Here is a 15,256-nt window from a genome sequence, read left to right as displayed (position 1 = left end):
AGGGTAGCATGTACACATGTCAATACGACATATGCTTGAGCAAAAACAGCATCGAGTTGGGGTTGGAAAGACGGACATTCGGGATCCACGCGACCGGGCAGTCGTATCGATTTGACCAAAAAAAAAAAAAAAAGGCCAACTGGGCATCAGTTTCTTCCTTTGCTTCTCACCATCAAGACGCATTCACATCTCCGTCTCACGGCGGTCAGCGGCGAGCGGGCGGTGGCTGACAAGAGAGCGATCCCGTCACGGGGGAAAACCTCGCGATTTCCGCAGCGTTCCGGCTGCCACGCAAGAAGTCAAGTCTGGTCCTTTTGATCTCCACCGGGGCCGTATTAGTGCCCGCGGAGCTATGTGTGCAGTGGCACGGCAAGGTTGGTTGTTTTTTTTTTCTTCCCCGAGGTTTGCAGGTTTAGAGCTAACCATCAGCTCCTAGGTGTTCCCTGATCACCATGCGACCTGCGCTTTGGAAAGGAGACATGGGGGGATACGGCTCCCGTGGGACTCGGGGACCACGTTCTTGAGACTTGTTTGCTCGTCGTCCAACACGGTTGACTGGGCGAGCCGTGTTTAAACCCGAGACCACGGACCTTGCTGGAGACGGGGTGTGGTGCGCAGAGGCAGTTGGAATGTATATATAGTTGTTCACAGCGTGGGGAGCTATGCCGGTGGTGCAGCCTTTGTTTTTTTATTCTTGCTTTTGTTGTCTCGGTAGCCATCTCGGATCTGTTGACAAATAGCTCCGGAGTCCGGGCAACAGGATCAAATGGCACGCTCGACGATTACACTCTGCAGTTTCCTTGCGAGCACAGCCTTTGCAGCCGGGACGTGGACGCCCAGCCAGATCCGCGACCTGAACCAAACGCTCGGGGGCAGGGTGCAGGTCCTAGAGCCCTTTGCGCGGCCGTGCTTCTCGATATACGAGGGCAGACCGGCCGGCCGCGACGCCGACGAGTGCCGTGAGCTGCAGGACAAGTACGCGTCGCCCACGTTCCGCAGCCAGTTCGCCGGCGCGTACATGTACGAAGAGTCGTCCATGTGCGCGTCCAACGCGAGCTCCACGGACAAGTGTCTCCTGGACGCGGCGAACCCGCGGGACGAGGCGGCATACCGCGGTGTCAGCTGCAACCAGGGCAACGTGCCGGCGTACTACGTCGAGGTCCGGGACGCCAACGACGCCGTCGAGGCGTTCCGGCACGCCGGCAGGGGCGGCGGGAGGCTGGTCATCAAGAACAGCGGGCACAGCTTCCAGGAGGACTCGAGCCAAAAGGGGGCGCTGATGCTCTGGACGCGGCGGCTGCAGTCGCTGGTCCGCGACGACAAGTTCGTCCCCGAGGGATGCCCGGCCGGCGACACGCACGACACCATCACGGCCGGCGCCGGCGTCAACTGCGGCGAGGCATACGCCTTTGCCGACAGGCACAACGCCACCATGCTGTGCGCGTACTCGCCCACCGTCGGCGTGTCGGGCGGCTGGGTGCAGAACGGCGGCCACTCCGTCATGAGCACGACGCTGGGGCTCGGCGCAGACCGCGTCGTGCAGTTCACCGTCGTCACGCCCGACGGCCGCCTCCGCGTCGCCAACCGGTGCAAGAACGCCGATCTCTTCTGGGCCCTGCGCGGCGGCGGCGGCGGCACCTTTGGCCTCGTCGTCGACTCGACGCACCGCGTGGAGCCGAGGATGCCCGTGGCCGTGGCATCGGTGGCCGTCGACGCCGGCAACAGGGACCACGTCTACGGCTTCATGGAGACGCTGGTCGACTCGGCGCTGGACCTGGCGCGCGACGGATGGGGCGGCCACATCTACGGCAACAGCATCGTCTACCTGACGCCCGCGATCCAGAGCCTCGCCCGCGCGAGGCAGTCCGTGGACCGCATCGTCCGGTTCGCCGAGGAGCACGGCGGCTCGGCCAACGTCAGCATCGCGCCCAGCTTCTACGCCTTCTTCGAGGAGTACGTGCTCGGCGGCGCCTTCAGCGTCGGCACGCTCAATATCCTCAACACACGCCTGGTGCCGGCGACGGTGTTTGCCACGCCCGCCCTCGTCGCCCGCTTCAAGCGCCACCTCCGCGACGTCGTCGACGCCGGCGGCCTGCCGTATGTGCCTGTCGTCGGGCCCTACATGTACGGCGCCGCCACCGATGGCACGTCCGTGCAGCCGGCGTGGAGGACGGCCCTGTGGGAGTACGGCAATCCCGCCGCCTGGACGTGGAACAGCACTTTCGATGAGCGCCTCGCCGTCGTCAGGGACATGCAGAGGCAGACGGCCGAGCTGGTGTCTCTGACTCCTGGCGGCGGCACGTACCGCAACGAGGGCAACCCGTTCAACCCCGACTGGAGGCACGAGTACTACGGCGCTCCGTACGACAGGCTTCTCCGTATCAAGAACAAGTATGATCCGGCCGGGCTCCTCAAGTGCTGGAAATGCATTGGGTGGACCGACGAGGATGCGAAGCAGTCGTGCTACAGCGCGTTTGATGGTGTCAAGGCGTAGTGTTGATGGTCGGCTGGGCGTTGGAGGCGTTGCTTGTCTAATAACCATCGTGTAAATGCCTCGTTGCTTGTCTCGTGGTCTGTAAAAATATCATCCAGTTTGAACAAAGTTGGTGAGATGTGTACTGGACGTGTGATGGTGACGAATGGCAATAAGAATGAGCCTCCAGCGGTGACGCCTTACCTCACCGCGGCTAGTCGTAACCGACTAAAAGCATTAGCACTATTACTTGACATTATACGCAAAATACTCCTCGGGGTCAAGGTCGCCATACTCACGTTGGGCTTATAGTTTATCATAATGCTTCGCAAGCCGTTAGCTATAGGGTAGCTACACCGGTTCACGCTAGCGTTTTACTCGGCTTCACCTCGACACCCGATTCACGGTCAAAGACTCTCCGCAGCACCATCCTCACCTGTCATCAATCTAGCTACATCCTCCTTCATACAGGCCATAGCAGAAGCCCTGCCGAGAGCAACATCTAAAAAAACACTCCCCCGGGTCGTAGGCACCCGTCCAATCTTGTGGATGAAGCGTCTGACAAGGCACTCGTTCCCGTCTTCACGCCGTCTTCCACACAACCATCCCCCAACCATCCATACAGCTACACCATCTCCCAATCATTTACTTCACACCTCACCGTCAGCAACTGCAATGGCCCGCCGCAGCACAAGACTAAGCGCCAAGACGGCACCATCAACACCCATCGCCACCGCCTCAAAATCGACCCCCGCCGCAAGAGTCACAACAAAGGACCCCGAAACAATCTCCTTCCCCTCGCCGACAGACTTCAACGCCTGGCTCCTCGCAAACGGCACAACCACCCCGTCGGGCATATGGCTCAAGATCGCCAAGAAGGCCTCGCGCATCCCGAGCGTCTCGTACGACGAGGCCGTCGACGCGGCGCTCTGCCACGGCTGGATCGACGGACAGCGCAAGGCCCTCGACGGCAACTACTTCGCGCAGCGCTTCACGCCGCGCCGCAGGAACAGCCTCTGGTCGAAGCGCAACGTCGACAAGGCAGCGGCGCTCGCGGCCGAGGGCCGCATGCACGACACGGGCAGGGCCGAGGTGGATGCCGCCCGGGCGGATGGGCGGTGGGACAGGGCGTACGCGGGCCCGGCGACGATGCGGGTGCCCGCCGACTTTGCGGCCGCGCTGCAGACGAACCGGGAGGCGGGGGAGGCGTTTGGGCGTCTGGGGAGGAGCGCGCGGTTCCCGTTCTTGTGGAGGGTGGCGACGGCCAAGAGGGAGGAGACGCGGCGGCGGAGGATTGACACGTTGGTGGCGATGCTGGCTAGGGGGGAGACTCTGACTTGAGCGTCGGTGCGAGCAGTTGGTATTAGATAGGTAGCTAGTGGTATCATGGGCTGGATATGGTACAATGGCGGGGGGGCAACAGGACATCACCATCCATCCTCGTCTTCGTCTTCGTCTTCGTCATCTCCCTCTCCGGCCATGACGTCCAGCAGCCCTTCTTCTTCGTCGGAGTCTTCCTCCTCCCCTTCCTCTTCATCATTGTCATCTTGCGAACCTTCTTCACTGCCAGACGACACGGGATGCTCCTCTCTTGCCCTTCGTAATCTCTCAGCTAGTGATATTCGCTTTGGCTGCTCGTCCTCTTCTTCTAGGTCACTATCAGATCCGCTGCCGTCGGTTTCGTCTTCAGAATCAGAAGTCGCTGTTTTCCTAGACCTTGTTCTCGATCGACCGCCCACAATCTCCACCTCGTCTTCGCCATCCAAGTCGCCAACGGCGCGTAGGTTTCCGCTTTGCGTCTCTGGGTTATCCTCGTCCTCGTCTCCATCGTCAGAGACAACAACGGCGTGTGATTGGCGGCCTCGTGTCTGCGGTTCCTCTCCATCGTCGTCGTCGCTCGAGTCCATCACAACTCGTGATCGCACCCTCTTAGTCTGAGGCTCCTCCTCTTCAGAATCACTAACGACTTTCCTTTTTCTCGACCTCTGCACCGGCGCAATATCCTCTGCTTCTTCGTCGTCAGAAATCTCTGGACTCGAAGACAGTAGCCATCGAGGGCGGAAAATTTCATCCTCGGACGATTCGAATTGCTCTTCGATCAATGAGTCGTCAATTCCTTCACTCTCATATTCATTCGAATCCGTTTCCTCCTGGGACCCATCCTGTTCCGTGTCTGTTTCATCACTATCATCCTCGCTACCGTCATCCAGCACCGGAATATCCTTCATCGCCCGTAGCTCCTCCCATCTCGCAATCCCAGACTCATACTCGAACACTACCATCGGTAGCACCTCGGTCCCAGCATCCTTGGCCGCCTCCATAGTTTCTGCCACTTCGTGGTCATGTTTATAGACGTTCGATATGGAGTACCTGGCAAAGTCTGGATGCCGGTCAACATCCGGCCAGCAGTACAACACTTCTGTATCTTCGCCTAATCCAATCTCCCTCCGATACGTCTGCACCACATATCTGTGGACGTAGTCTGTTCCACACCACCTTTTTTCACGCCGTCTCAAATCGTAGTGTTCCATGCCGATATACAACCTCTTCAGGTTAGGAAACGTGGCTCTTGCGCGAGTGACACGGCTGTTGTCCACCACATCTTGAGATATTACGGCCTGGTGCACCTCTTCTGCGAACCCAGGCAAATGATATGTCCTGTAAGTCTCGAATCCATACATGTAGACAACGTCCCTCTCTCTGTTGAACCACACGACGGCATCTCCCGACCCAGCATCCATGCGCAACTTATCAGGAAACCTCTTCAAAGCCATAGTCCTGGACTCCCGATGCGTCGCCAGCATGGCCCTCAACTCCTCCGTCTGATCAGCCAGCGACCAGTGGTCCTTGGCCGAGTAATCGTCTGGCCGTCGCATAATCGCTGAGCTAGGCGACAATGTAAAGCACAAAACGCGTGTTGTGGCAACCATGTCCGGACAGAAAAGCTCCCATACATGGCGTCTCAGCTCTACGGGAAGCCTCATGAATTGCGGGAACGCCGTCAGAGGCGAGTAGTCCGAGAAAGTTGCGGCACCATAAGAGTCGGACTCCTCTGCCTCGTCGTCGATGAGGCGAACGCCATTCTGGGAGCCAGAATCGGATGACGCGTCAGAGTCGCTTGGGGGCTCATGCATCGACATGCTGCTGTCGTAATACGGGTCGTCGAAAAACATTTTTCCCCGCCAGAAAGATGATGGCAACTGTGAAAAAAAAAAGTTGGTTTGAGATTCCTGATGCTCGAGTGAAAGGCGATCTGCATTGACGAATTATGTTCGCCGAACTGGTGGCGCTGACTCAGCAAGTAGTGGCTTGGGGCGTTTCGCCCAGTCTTGACCAAATTATCTTGACACTTGTGTAGTAAACTGACAAAAGGCTGCGGTGCCGAGTGCTATCTCTCAGCCGTGCGAGGGCTTCCGACCATTCGAGGCGGATAACTGTGCGGTGCAATCCGGGTCAGTATTTCGCCTTCTTATGCTCAATGGCCCCCCAGCAGCACATGTGCTCAAGCAAGCACTCACTCACTCACTCGACATTGCTCACTCACAAGCTCACAGTCTTTAACACACTGTGCATAAAATGCATTGACTAACCTAAAGGGCGGTAGAGTTAGGCCACTCCATAACAAACATGGCTCTGAATTCTCCATACTTAAGTAAGTAGTCAGGCACCATGAAAGGGCCTGGCCATCCTCGCGAAAAGTCTCATTTCCCATCACACTGTCCCAAGTGCGTCATAACAAAAATTCACGTCTGGAGTCATCAACACAGACTTTGAAGGAAATGACCGAGTTCAATAACTTTTAAATCATATGGCGATTATATCCACGTCGTAGATTTATTCTGGCCACTTGCAATGAGTACGTAGTTTGTGACAGAAGTAACCAACCACGCCCTCAGGGTCGCAAGTGTGGGCGAAGAATGCTTATTCACAGGATGGCGGACCATTTGGTTGTGGCTAAGTATAAAGACGAGGACCCGGCCGACTTGGGCCAGCAGCATAGCATGCACTAGCCCACTGAGTACAAATCATACATCGCATCAATCCGATTATCGTTCGAGAAGTCGACTCTATTCAATATTATCAATCATAATCCACGATCGCCTGCTGGTATAACCGCCCCATTCACGCGCCGAAACATCATTGGTGTACTTGGTCACCGCCATCCCACAACGCCCAACCCATTCCAAGTGTAGAAATCAAGATAAATATTGTGAATGCTTCAGCCTGCCCAGACATCCAAAAGAACCAGCCCCGTGCCCAAACGCCATTTGTGGTATGTGTGGATGAACTAACATATACAAGAGCCAGAACCTCGTTTTAATCGAAGGCGCTCATCCAAACAAACATGCCCACGGCACCGCCCAGTAGCAAGAATGTTAAGAAGCCAGCGCCTGCCTTATCAGCGGTTGTGACGGGTTTCACGGGCCGTTCCCCGTTGTCCTTGCCCCCGGCGTTGGGGTTTCCTAGCGACGTACCGCCGGTCGTGTTTGTTACTGGCTGTTCCGCATTCTCAATGAGAAGGCTTGATACAGCAGCTAGCACGTTCATCTGTTCTCCAGCTCCGGTAGTTTTGTCGGCAGCGGGATCGACGAACCGGCCAAAACTCCAGTAAAAGCCGCACTGTCGCTGAGTCGGACCGCCTGTGCATTGTTTGATAGCTGCTTCAGTAGATTTGCGGAGGACAGGTAAAATTTTATCTTTCGTATATGGGGCAACTTGGGTTGTTACTGCCAGCCAGCGGTGAAGATATCCCTTGAAGGATAGCATGTCGGGAGTGCATGTTCCACTTCCATTATCCCTTTCGCAAGCCAGTTCGAAAGCAATGTCGTTGGGGAAAAAAGTCTTTAGCGTAGAGTCAAGGAGTCCGTCCAAGGCTGTTTTCCACTTCTGGGCTCCTTCAGTCTTGCGTGGGGTCAGTACTCGTCGTCATTTATCCAGCCATTTTGCGGCGTACACTTACATAATTGTACAGGAAGGCAGCCCCCTGAATCAAAACACCAGCGTTGTACGAAAAGGTTGCCTTGTTGACATCAGTGCAATTCTTGTTGACGTGGGCACCATCGTACGCATGCCAGGACTTGGGATCAATGTATCCCACTCCCGTCATCCAGTCCCAGGCCTTCTCTGCGCGCTTTGCGTACGTTTCATTATTAGTATATCGGGCAAGACGAGCACCCATATTGAAGAATATCCCGTTGGAAATCGCTGCTACTCGTCAGTATGCCCGCCTGGCGACACCCAAGATCAATCAAGACGTACTGTTCTTGTATCCATATCCTTGGTTGGAAAACGGAATTTGCCATCTCAATCCTCCATTACACGTCTCGTCATATCGACTGGGGTCAGCCTGGGTGTTCCAAACAGCCTGTGCGAGAGCCAACCACTGAGGCTGATCCGCTGGAGGATCAGGAAATTTATTTTCGGCAGCCAGCAAGGCAGACATGCCCCAAAAGCCTTGATCATCGTTTCCCAGGGACATTGTGTGGTTGTTGGGCATGTAATTCTTATTCTCGCCCACCTGGTGTAGCAATCCCTCCATAACAACTTTGTTGTAGCTCGAGTCACCAGTCAACTTCCAGTAGTCGATGTAAGTTCCCATCATGGCACCGCCTTCCCACCAGTAATACGGACCCTTCCCATCAGCGGGTGGTCCAGGTAGAATACCAGGAATTTCGCCGGACTGGTTTCCTTTGTAAAATAGCATTAAATCGTAGGCTAACGTTCGAGCTGATTCCTTGATGGCGGCTGCACCATGTCAGCATGCGACAGACCCCAGCAACACTTGCAATGCCCAAGAATTTCCAATACAAATGAATCAAGGGGAGCGCCTCATACCTTCCGTGTCAATTTTATAATACTGAGCACCTGTCGTGCCAATGAGCAGAGTGCCAGCGAAGACGAGCCATGCTGGCGAAACCAGCGATGAGAACATGACGTCGGGCTGGGTGATGGCGAAGCGAAATCGAGGGAGTCAGAATGAAATCGAACCGTACGCTAATTACGGAAGTGCAGGCGCCTTCCTTTTGTCTGATCGGTCGTGTAGAGAGCCCAAAAAATTAAGTAGACTATTTCGAAACTTGCACAACAGAAGACAATTGGCGTTTCACGGGTGGTTCGCAGTTGGGCCAGAGAAGCTCGAGGTAATTATTTGCGACGTGATAAATGATACAGAGAGCGTCGGTAACAAAGCGAATGGCGAAACGGAAGAATTCGACGGCGAGTAATGTCAGCGAGGGTGTTGACGATTGAGTCAAAAGAAGGTACTGTCCAGGCGATGGAGACACAGTCGGCAAGGTGTGAAGGAAGGAAGGAAGGCTCGAGCTAAATGTCAAGTGACAACGCACCCAGCACTAGGGAGTAAAGACCGAACTAGGCATCTAAGGAAATGTCAAGAAAATTGGGCGGCAGAAGAGCCAGAAACCAGATACGGTCTGGTAGCAGGTGCCAGGTTGGAGAGTCGTGAGGCCCCGGCGAGACCAGTTTGAAGTTAATTGCCAAACAGAAATGAGCATAATGTTTCTTCCAAGGACAAGAACGGCGGAGCCCCCTTTTTGAGGAGGCGTCTCTCCGTCTGGTACCGCTTTGCTACCATTTGCTTCACATGCGCTTGGCTGGTGACCAAGACTCTTGGCGGAGGAGACACCAGCGCGGCGGCTGCGCAATAAGAAGGCGTAAATGCAGCTTCAAACAGTGAGCGAGGTTTTGCCAAGCCCGAGGCGCTGGGCAGGGGGTGGGCTGTGCGTCGACTGGAGCATGGGACCAGGCAAAAGGCAGCCAGCGGCATGACAAGAGAGAATTTGATGGCTGGTCTTGGCGCTCCTAAACCATGTTGATCTTGGCGTGCCAAACAGACATGGACGAAAAGAGAGCACGGCGGGAGGACTTGGCCATGGCGAACAGAACTCTGCGCGTCGGCGCTTGTAGTTGTTGGTCGGTTGCTTGTTGGCCAATTCAAGGCGAACATCGTCACTCAGATCGTGGTCAGAGACGTCGAGTAGGGACATAATGCTGCATCTCCCAAGCTAGCGGCAACGAAACCAGGCCATGTGCCGGTGCAGGGAAATATTAAGGTAACCCATTAAGGTTGATTTGGGTTGGTGTTGGTGCGCGCCAGTGAGGACGGAGGGCTGAAGCAGGCGCTGGGGTCACACTAAATAAAGGTCGGAATTAGGCGGCTTGGCGACCACTCATGTCTGCCTGGGCGCATCTTGGTGCCCACAAGATGCGCACACCAGCACAATACCAAGGCGCCAGGCATCTTGCGCTGCCGTTCTGTCTGCATTTTGATTTCTCTTCACCCAGGACACATGGCTGTTGAGCAAGAATTCTCGTACCGTGACTTGGCATGAGAGTCTGCGACACGTAATCTGCCACTTAGTGTGCGACATGTCTTTGCTGAAAGCAGAAGCTTGCGATATACTCGTTAATCGACACCGTCGTGTGGCTACATCAAACATTTGTTCGGCCACTACCTACAGGGTAGACGACGGAACAGTTCGTATGGGCGTGTTCAGTTGCACCGCCACCAGCAGTTGATATTCGATGAGTGGAATACGGCTTAGACGGAATAGTTTGGCCAGCGATGCGCATAATGCCATTCAAGACGAAGAAGAATGTTTGGTTGGTTGTTGGTGTCAGTGTTCTTGCTTCAAACTGGGCGCGAGTGTTGGGAGTGTGTGACCGTGCTTTGTTAACAAAAACAGACTGGAAGGCGCAACCCGGCATCAGAAGAAACCTACCCCAACAACCAGAAAAATTTGTGTCTGCCAAAAATCGTCAACATTTCAGCACACGAGCATCACATCTCACAGGAGCTTGACAGCGTCGTGCAACCAGGCTTGGGTTTTTTGTGCCATCTACTATCCTGGCCAGTGCCAATTCCCAATCTCCAAACTATCCTGACAGACACGCTAAACTGTTATTTCCACAGATGAGACCATTTCTGCGGGCCGGGAATCCCTGTTTGAAGAAACCCATCATCGTTCCCAAGTTATGCGCCTTCATCGCCTACATCCAGTGACACCATCTTGATTTCTGGCCCTGCTGGAACAATCAATGGTCCCTGGTCCCCAAAGACAATCTTGTGACGCGACTGCGCATATCCATAGCCATACTTGCCGATATATGGCTCCGTCGTCCTGTGGAAAGCCCCTCGGAAAACACCGTCCTCATCTTTGTTCCAGTACAGCCGACGCAGCCAGAGATGCAGTCGCGGATAGTCGTATCGAATCATTTTGAGGTCGCAGAGGAAAACGGGGTGATATGCAACATCGAACCGAGCCAATGTGGTGTATAGTCGGATATCTGCCTCTGTCAAATCGTCACCCAGCAGGAATTGTTTACCGTGTCCGAGTGTATCTTCCAACTTGTCAAGAGACTTGAACAAGATGCCGAGGTTCTCCTCGTATGACTCCTGGGTCTTGGCGAAGCCAGTCTTGTAAACACCATTGTTCACCGTATCGTATACCCAAGCGTTGAGCTCATCAATTTGCGGCCGTAGATGTTCAGGGTACAGCCCCCCGCCTGGTCGATTGCCTTCTCGCAGATTTTCGGGCACGAGGTGATCGAATTCCGAGTACAGCATTCGAATGATCTCGGATGACTCGTTGTTTACGAGCACGTCAGCCTTTTTGTCCCACAGCACAGGAACAGTGTACCGGCCGACAAAACTGGGATCAGCTTTCAAATACAGTTCCCTCAGCTTCTTGAAGCCATGCAACGGATCTTCAGGGAGTGAGTCGCCCTCTCCACTGAAATACCATCCGTCCGGGCCCATGACAAAGTGCACTTGGTACACATCAATGATGGATTCGAGGCCTTTGAGGAGGCGAACAATGAGCGTTCTATGAGCCTGCGACGAAATTAGCACCAGACATCTGGCAGGCATTGAAACACCTCTTTGCAGACGTACCCATGGGCAGCCAGGCGATACGTATAGTGCATATCGTCCTGCTTCAGCTGGAAACTGGGACTCTGGGTCCCTGGAAATGAAGTTTCGAAAAGTGCTGTCCGGTCTTACGAAGCGACCACCAGCATGGTAGTTTTTCTGATTCCGAGGTCAAAGACGCATCCTCGCCACCTTGCAGTTTTGCATACGTACTTACCCCAACGATTGTAGTCGCCATTGCGTTGCCGTATTAAATTGCACGGAACACCAAGTTGCGCCAGAAGACAATGAAGTCAATTACTCTGCTGAACTGCGAAGCAATAGGAACCACCTAGATTGCGCTCTTTATATCATGTCTCTGCGTCGACGCCGCATTTGAATGGCACCACTGTGACATGGGGTTGCTGCTCAGCGGCTGATGACAAATCTCCCGCGACCCTATTGTTCAAAGACTAATTTACCGCGCGCCAGTTGAGACTGATTGCTCCAGTTCTAGTATCGATTTACGGAGTAAGTAGCCTCATTATTAATCTGGGGACGCGTTCCGAGGTTGCCGACCGCCCGGAAAATCGAAACATTCTCGAAGAATGACGGCCGCTTTGCGACACATTAGGTTGTCGGGGTAGATATACTGGTACTCTGAAATTCTTTGGTACCTTGCAGTCACAATAGGAACAGATGGCGCTATATCAAGGTTCATCAACGGCTTCGGCAAGCGGATACTTCGGTTGGAGCGCCGCCACCACCAATAATCGCAACCTGCTCATGCAGTCGAACCTAGTAATGCCATTTGCTAAAGCTATTCTCTGAGAGCAGAGCTAGTGGGGATGTAGGGAGAGGTTTGCTTGTGGTTTACGGCAGCAACGTTGCGGTCGAAACAAACTGAAACCAGAATGCTCGTGTCTCTGCTCAATATATTGTCCTCGTCCCCATTAGAGCCCATGGCCTGATTGGAGACAGACTGTTAGCCAAAGACATATCCAGATGATACCGCGGTCGCAAGTGGCATCGACAAACCAACATCACGACCATTGTGCTGGCCACAGCATTGGAGAGCCCGTGGACTTGATGTTGGCTGCTGTGGGAGAAGGTCGTCAGCGGACTTGGGAGGCTACGTCCACCGAATGGATGGAGGCGCAGAGGACTAACGGAGGTTATTCGCCACAGTTGTCAAAAGGCAGTAGAGACACAGGTATCACCAGCGCGCCCAGCATGCCAGGCCTGTCATGGCCCCCAAAAGCTTAGCCATAACGGACAATCATGACCATGTCAAGCACGCCTTACACTTTTGCCGCGGAAGAAGATGAATGTGGAGCAAGTTTTGTACGTGGGTTCCGCAAGGATGCCGGTGTCGGCACTTACATGTTACCTGGTGTCATAACGGCCTGAATATGGTCCTTTTCCACACGTCCTGTTAAACTCGAAAAATTCAAAAAAGAAGGCACCATGGCACTGTCTACGCGAGCACAAGACCTATCCAAACCAGATCCCAAATTCTTCTTCTGGGAAGTCCTCCAAAACATCTGGGACCCGCAGAACAATCCCAATGGCTTCGTCAGTCTCGGCGTAGCAGAAAATGTCCTTATGCACGACATGCTCTCGGAACACATGCACAGAAACATGGCCCTACCAAACGAGGACTTTACATATGGCGATGGCAAAAAGCGTCTCAAGAGTGCGCTGGCCCGGTTCCTGACCAGATACTTCCATCCTGTTGTGACGGTCGAGCCCTCACACTTGACCATCTCGAACGGCTGCAGCTCGGCCCTGGAGCACACGGCGTGGGCATTCGGGAACCCGGGCGACGTCTTCCTCCTCGGGAAGCCGTACTACGGGACCTTTGTGCCGGACGTGACGTTGCGGATGGGCACGCAGCTCGCCATGGTGGACTTTGATGATGCAGATCCCCTCGGCGAAGACGGCGTGCCGAAATACGAGGACGCGATACGGGACGCGCAGGCAAAGGGCAAGCGAGTCGCCGGGTTGATCCTGGCACATCCCCATAATCCTCTGGGACGAAGCTATCCTCGCAAGGTGCTGCTGGCGCTGATGAGGCTTTGCCAAAAGCACCAGGTGCACCTGATATGCGACGAAATTTATGCACTGTCCACGTTTACCAACACGGTCGACCAGGGAGTCGAGATTGCCCCCTTTGAGTCGGTGCTTTCTATTAATACCGCGGGAGTCATCGACCCTGCGCTCGTGCACGTCATCTGGGGTATTTCCAAGGATTTTGGGGCCAACGGGTTGCGACTGGGAGCCATCATATCGCAGAACAATCCGGGCCTGCACCGGGCGCTGGTGCCGCCGTCACTGTACAGCTCGTCGTCGTCGATATCCGACCACGTCGTGGCAAATATACTGGAGGATGACGCCTGGATAGATGGGTATATTTTGCAGAACCGGATGAAGCTGGCCGAGAGTTACGAGCATGTTGTGCAGTGGGCGCGAAGCAACGGCATCGAGTATGCGGCAGGGGTGAATGCAGCCTTTTTCCTGTGGGTGGACCTGGGAAGTGCCTCTCGTGAACGACACACCGATGATGGCCGAGGTATCGACCAGGCGGTTAATGATGCCCTGCTGCGGCAAAGAGTGTTCCTTGCGTCGGGACTACAGTTTGGCTCGGAGAGGCCGGGGTGGTTCAGGATCGTGTTTACGCAGAGGAGGGATCATCTGGATGAGGGTTTGAGGCGGATCATAGCGGCCATGAATGAGGTGCAGACTGATGGCCGGACGCAATAGACGTATGTATTTCAGATGAGCCTGGTGCTTTGGAGCACATTGTGCGGATGCATACAATACCGATCTAGGGCACTGTGAGAGAGGCTGATGGATCCCATCAATGGATCAACACGAACCAGCCAGCAGAGTACTCCGTATTACGCGCCCTCTTTTTTTGTCGCCTTTGGCGGTTCCCTGCGACATGATGGACTCGTTCGCTTCTGCCAGGGTCCAAAGTCAATGGACGGATCTCGAGCGCATCGCAAGCGCCCATGACCAGGCAAGTCGACTGCAGGGATGATGAAACAGCGCCTCTGGCGGCCGTGGGATTGATTGGATTTTGGCAGCCGCAGTGAAACTCTGCAACACGCCAATTGTCGCAGCAATGGCCTTCTGCCGCCCTCTGGCACTCGCTGGGCAAGCTGTTTCGCCGTTCCTCGACCAGCGATCGGCCCCAGGGAACCCTGAACCTTTTTCGCCCTGCCTCAAGGGGTCATGTATTGACATGTCTCTCTTTGATTCCTGCTCGCCGGGGCCCTACATGAACTGTCCCCCTGCCTCATCAAGCCTTTCCCCACGACTTTGCTGCTGCTCGTTGGGCCGCCCATCCCCGAGCCCCGGCACAGACAGCCTCCGGATGGCGCAGGGCCCTTCGGTCGTGTGCCTGTGCCTGCTTTTACCTGTTTCCGTCGTCGTTACTCATCCTGAGGATGCCGGGCATGCAGCCGACCGTGAGACACATGGCGCAGGCCTCCTGAGTCCTCTTACCACCGTCGTGTTGGACAGAGCGGCCTGCCTGAACCTTTCGTGTCGCAGTGTGTTTACCTGCTCGCTGCGTACGTGGTGCGGGCAGCTTGTGTCGTGCACCTGGTTCGTGGCCTCGGGTCTCATCTCGTTAGACGTCTTGTGCCAATTTCTCCAAACATTGTCTCCATTGTACCCTTTTCTCCTCCTCCCCCCTTCCTCTAGAAAAGTTTTAGTATTATAATTTCACCGACGGTCGCTTTCTCCCTTGTTTCTTGATCTCTCTTTTTCATTTCACGGCCATCCTGGGGGCTGGGGTCTGCGATCCCGGGGACCAGCATTTGGCCAAATTAGTCTCGGGGGACAAGAAAGCCACCATCTCCATCCCTTCTAGTCCGTATAAGTCGGACATTGACCAACAATCACGATTG

General features: G+C 54.8%; 6 protein-coding genes across 6 annotated transcripts; 3 read left to right on the top strand and 3 right to left on the bottom strand.

The window, feature by feature from the left end:
• Positions 1–766: 766 nt before the first annotated feature.
• Positions 767–2,494, top strand: MAA_07815 (FAD-binding, type 2; the record flags this gene model as incomplete). Its single annotated transcript, XM_007825813.1, has 1 exon — positions 767–2,494. One exon carries the CDS (start codon positions 767–769, stop codon positions 2,492–2,494), a length of 1,728 nt encoding a protein of 575 aa, XP_007824004.1.
• A 654-nt stretch (positions 2,495–3,148) lies between these two features.
• Positions 3,149–3,814, top strand: MAA_07816 (uncharacterized protein; the record flags this gene model as incomplete). The annotated part of the gene is made up of 1 exon (XM_007825814.1): positions 3,149–3,814. The coding sequence occupies one exon, from the start codon at positions 3,149–3,151 to the stop codon at positions 3,812–3,814; it is 666 nt and encodes a 221-aa protein (XP_007824005.1).
• An 86-nt stretch (positions 3,815–3,900) lies between these two features.
• MAA_11578 (zinc finger domain-containing protein) lies at positions 3,901–5,646 on the bottom strand (the record flags this gene model as incomplete). Its single annotated transcript, XM_011412493.1, has 1 exon — positions 3,901–5,646. One exon carries the CDS (start codon positions 5,644–5,646, stop codon positions 3,901–3,903), a length of 1,746 nt encoding a protein of 581 aa, XP_011410795.1.
• Positions 5,647–6,790: 1,144 nt separating this feature from the next.
• MAA_07817 (glycoside hydrolase family 76 protein) lies at positions 6,791–8,405 on the bottom strand (the record flags this gene model as incomplete). The annotated part of the gene is made up of 4 exons (XM_007825815.1): positions 6,791–7,375; positions 7,434–7,678; positions 7,733–8,218; positions 8,309–8,405. 4 exons carry the CDS (start codon positions 8,403–8,405, stop codon positions 6,791–6,793), a joined length of 1,413 nt encoding a protein of 470 aa, XP_007824006.1.
• A 2,058-nt stretch (positions 8,406–10,463) lies between these two features.
• On the bottom strand, positions 10,464–11,598 carry MAA_07818 (glutathione S-transferase; the record flags this gene model as incomplete). Its single annotated transcript, XM_007825816.2, has 3 exons — positions 10,464–11,324; positions 11,385–11,519; positions 11,578–11,598. 3 exons carry the CDS (start codon positions 11,596–11,598, stop codon positions 10,464–10,466), a joined length of 1,017 nt encoding a protein of 338 aa, XP_007824007.2.
• Positions 11,599–12,806: 1,208 nt separating this feature from the next.
• Positions 12,807–14,102, top strand: MAA_07819 (Class-I Aminotransferase; the record flags this gene model as incomplete). Its single annotated transcript, XM_007825817.1, has 1 exon — positions 12,807–14,102. One exon carries the CDS (start codon positions 12,807–12,809, stop codon positions 14,100–14,102), a length of 1,296 nt encoding a protein of 431 aa, XP_007824008.1.
• Between the last annotated feature and the right edge of the window lie 1,154 nt (positions 14,103–15,256).

The sequence above is a fragment of the Metarhizium robertsii genome (genome assembly GCF_000187425.2).
Source record: "Metarhizium robertsii ARSEF 23 chromosome Unknown MAA_Scf_10, whole genome shotgun sequence".
Taxonomy (NCBI): domain Eukaryota; kingdom Fungi; phylum Ascomycota; class Sordariomycetes; order Hypocreales; family Clavicipitaceae; genus Metarhizium; species Metarhizium robertsii.
Note: the sequence above shows the minus strand (reverse complement) of the source record. Positions and strands in the feature narration are given on the sequence as shown.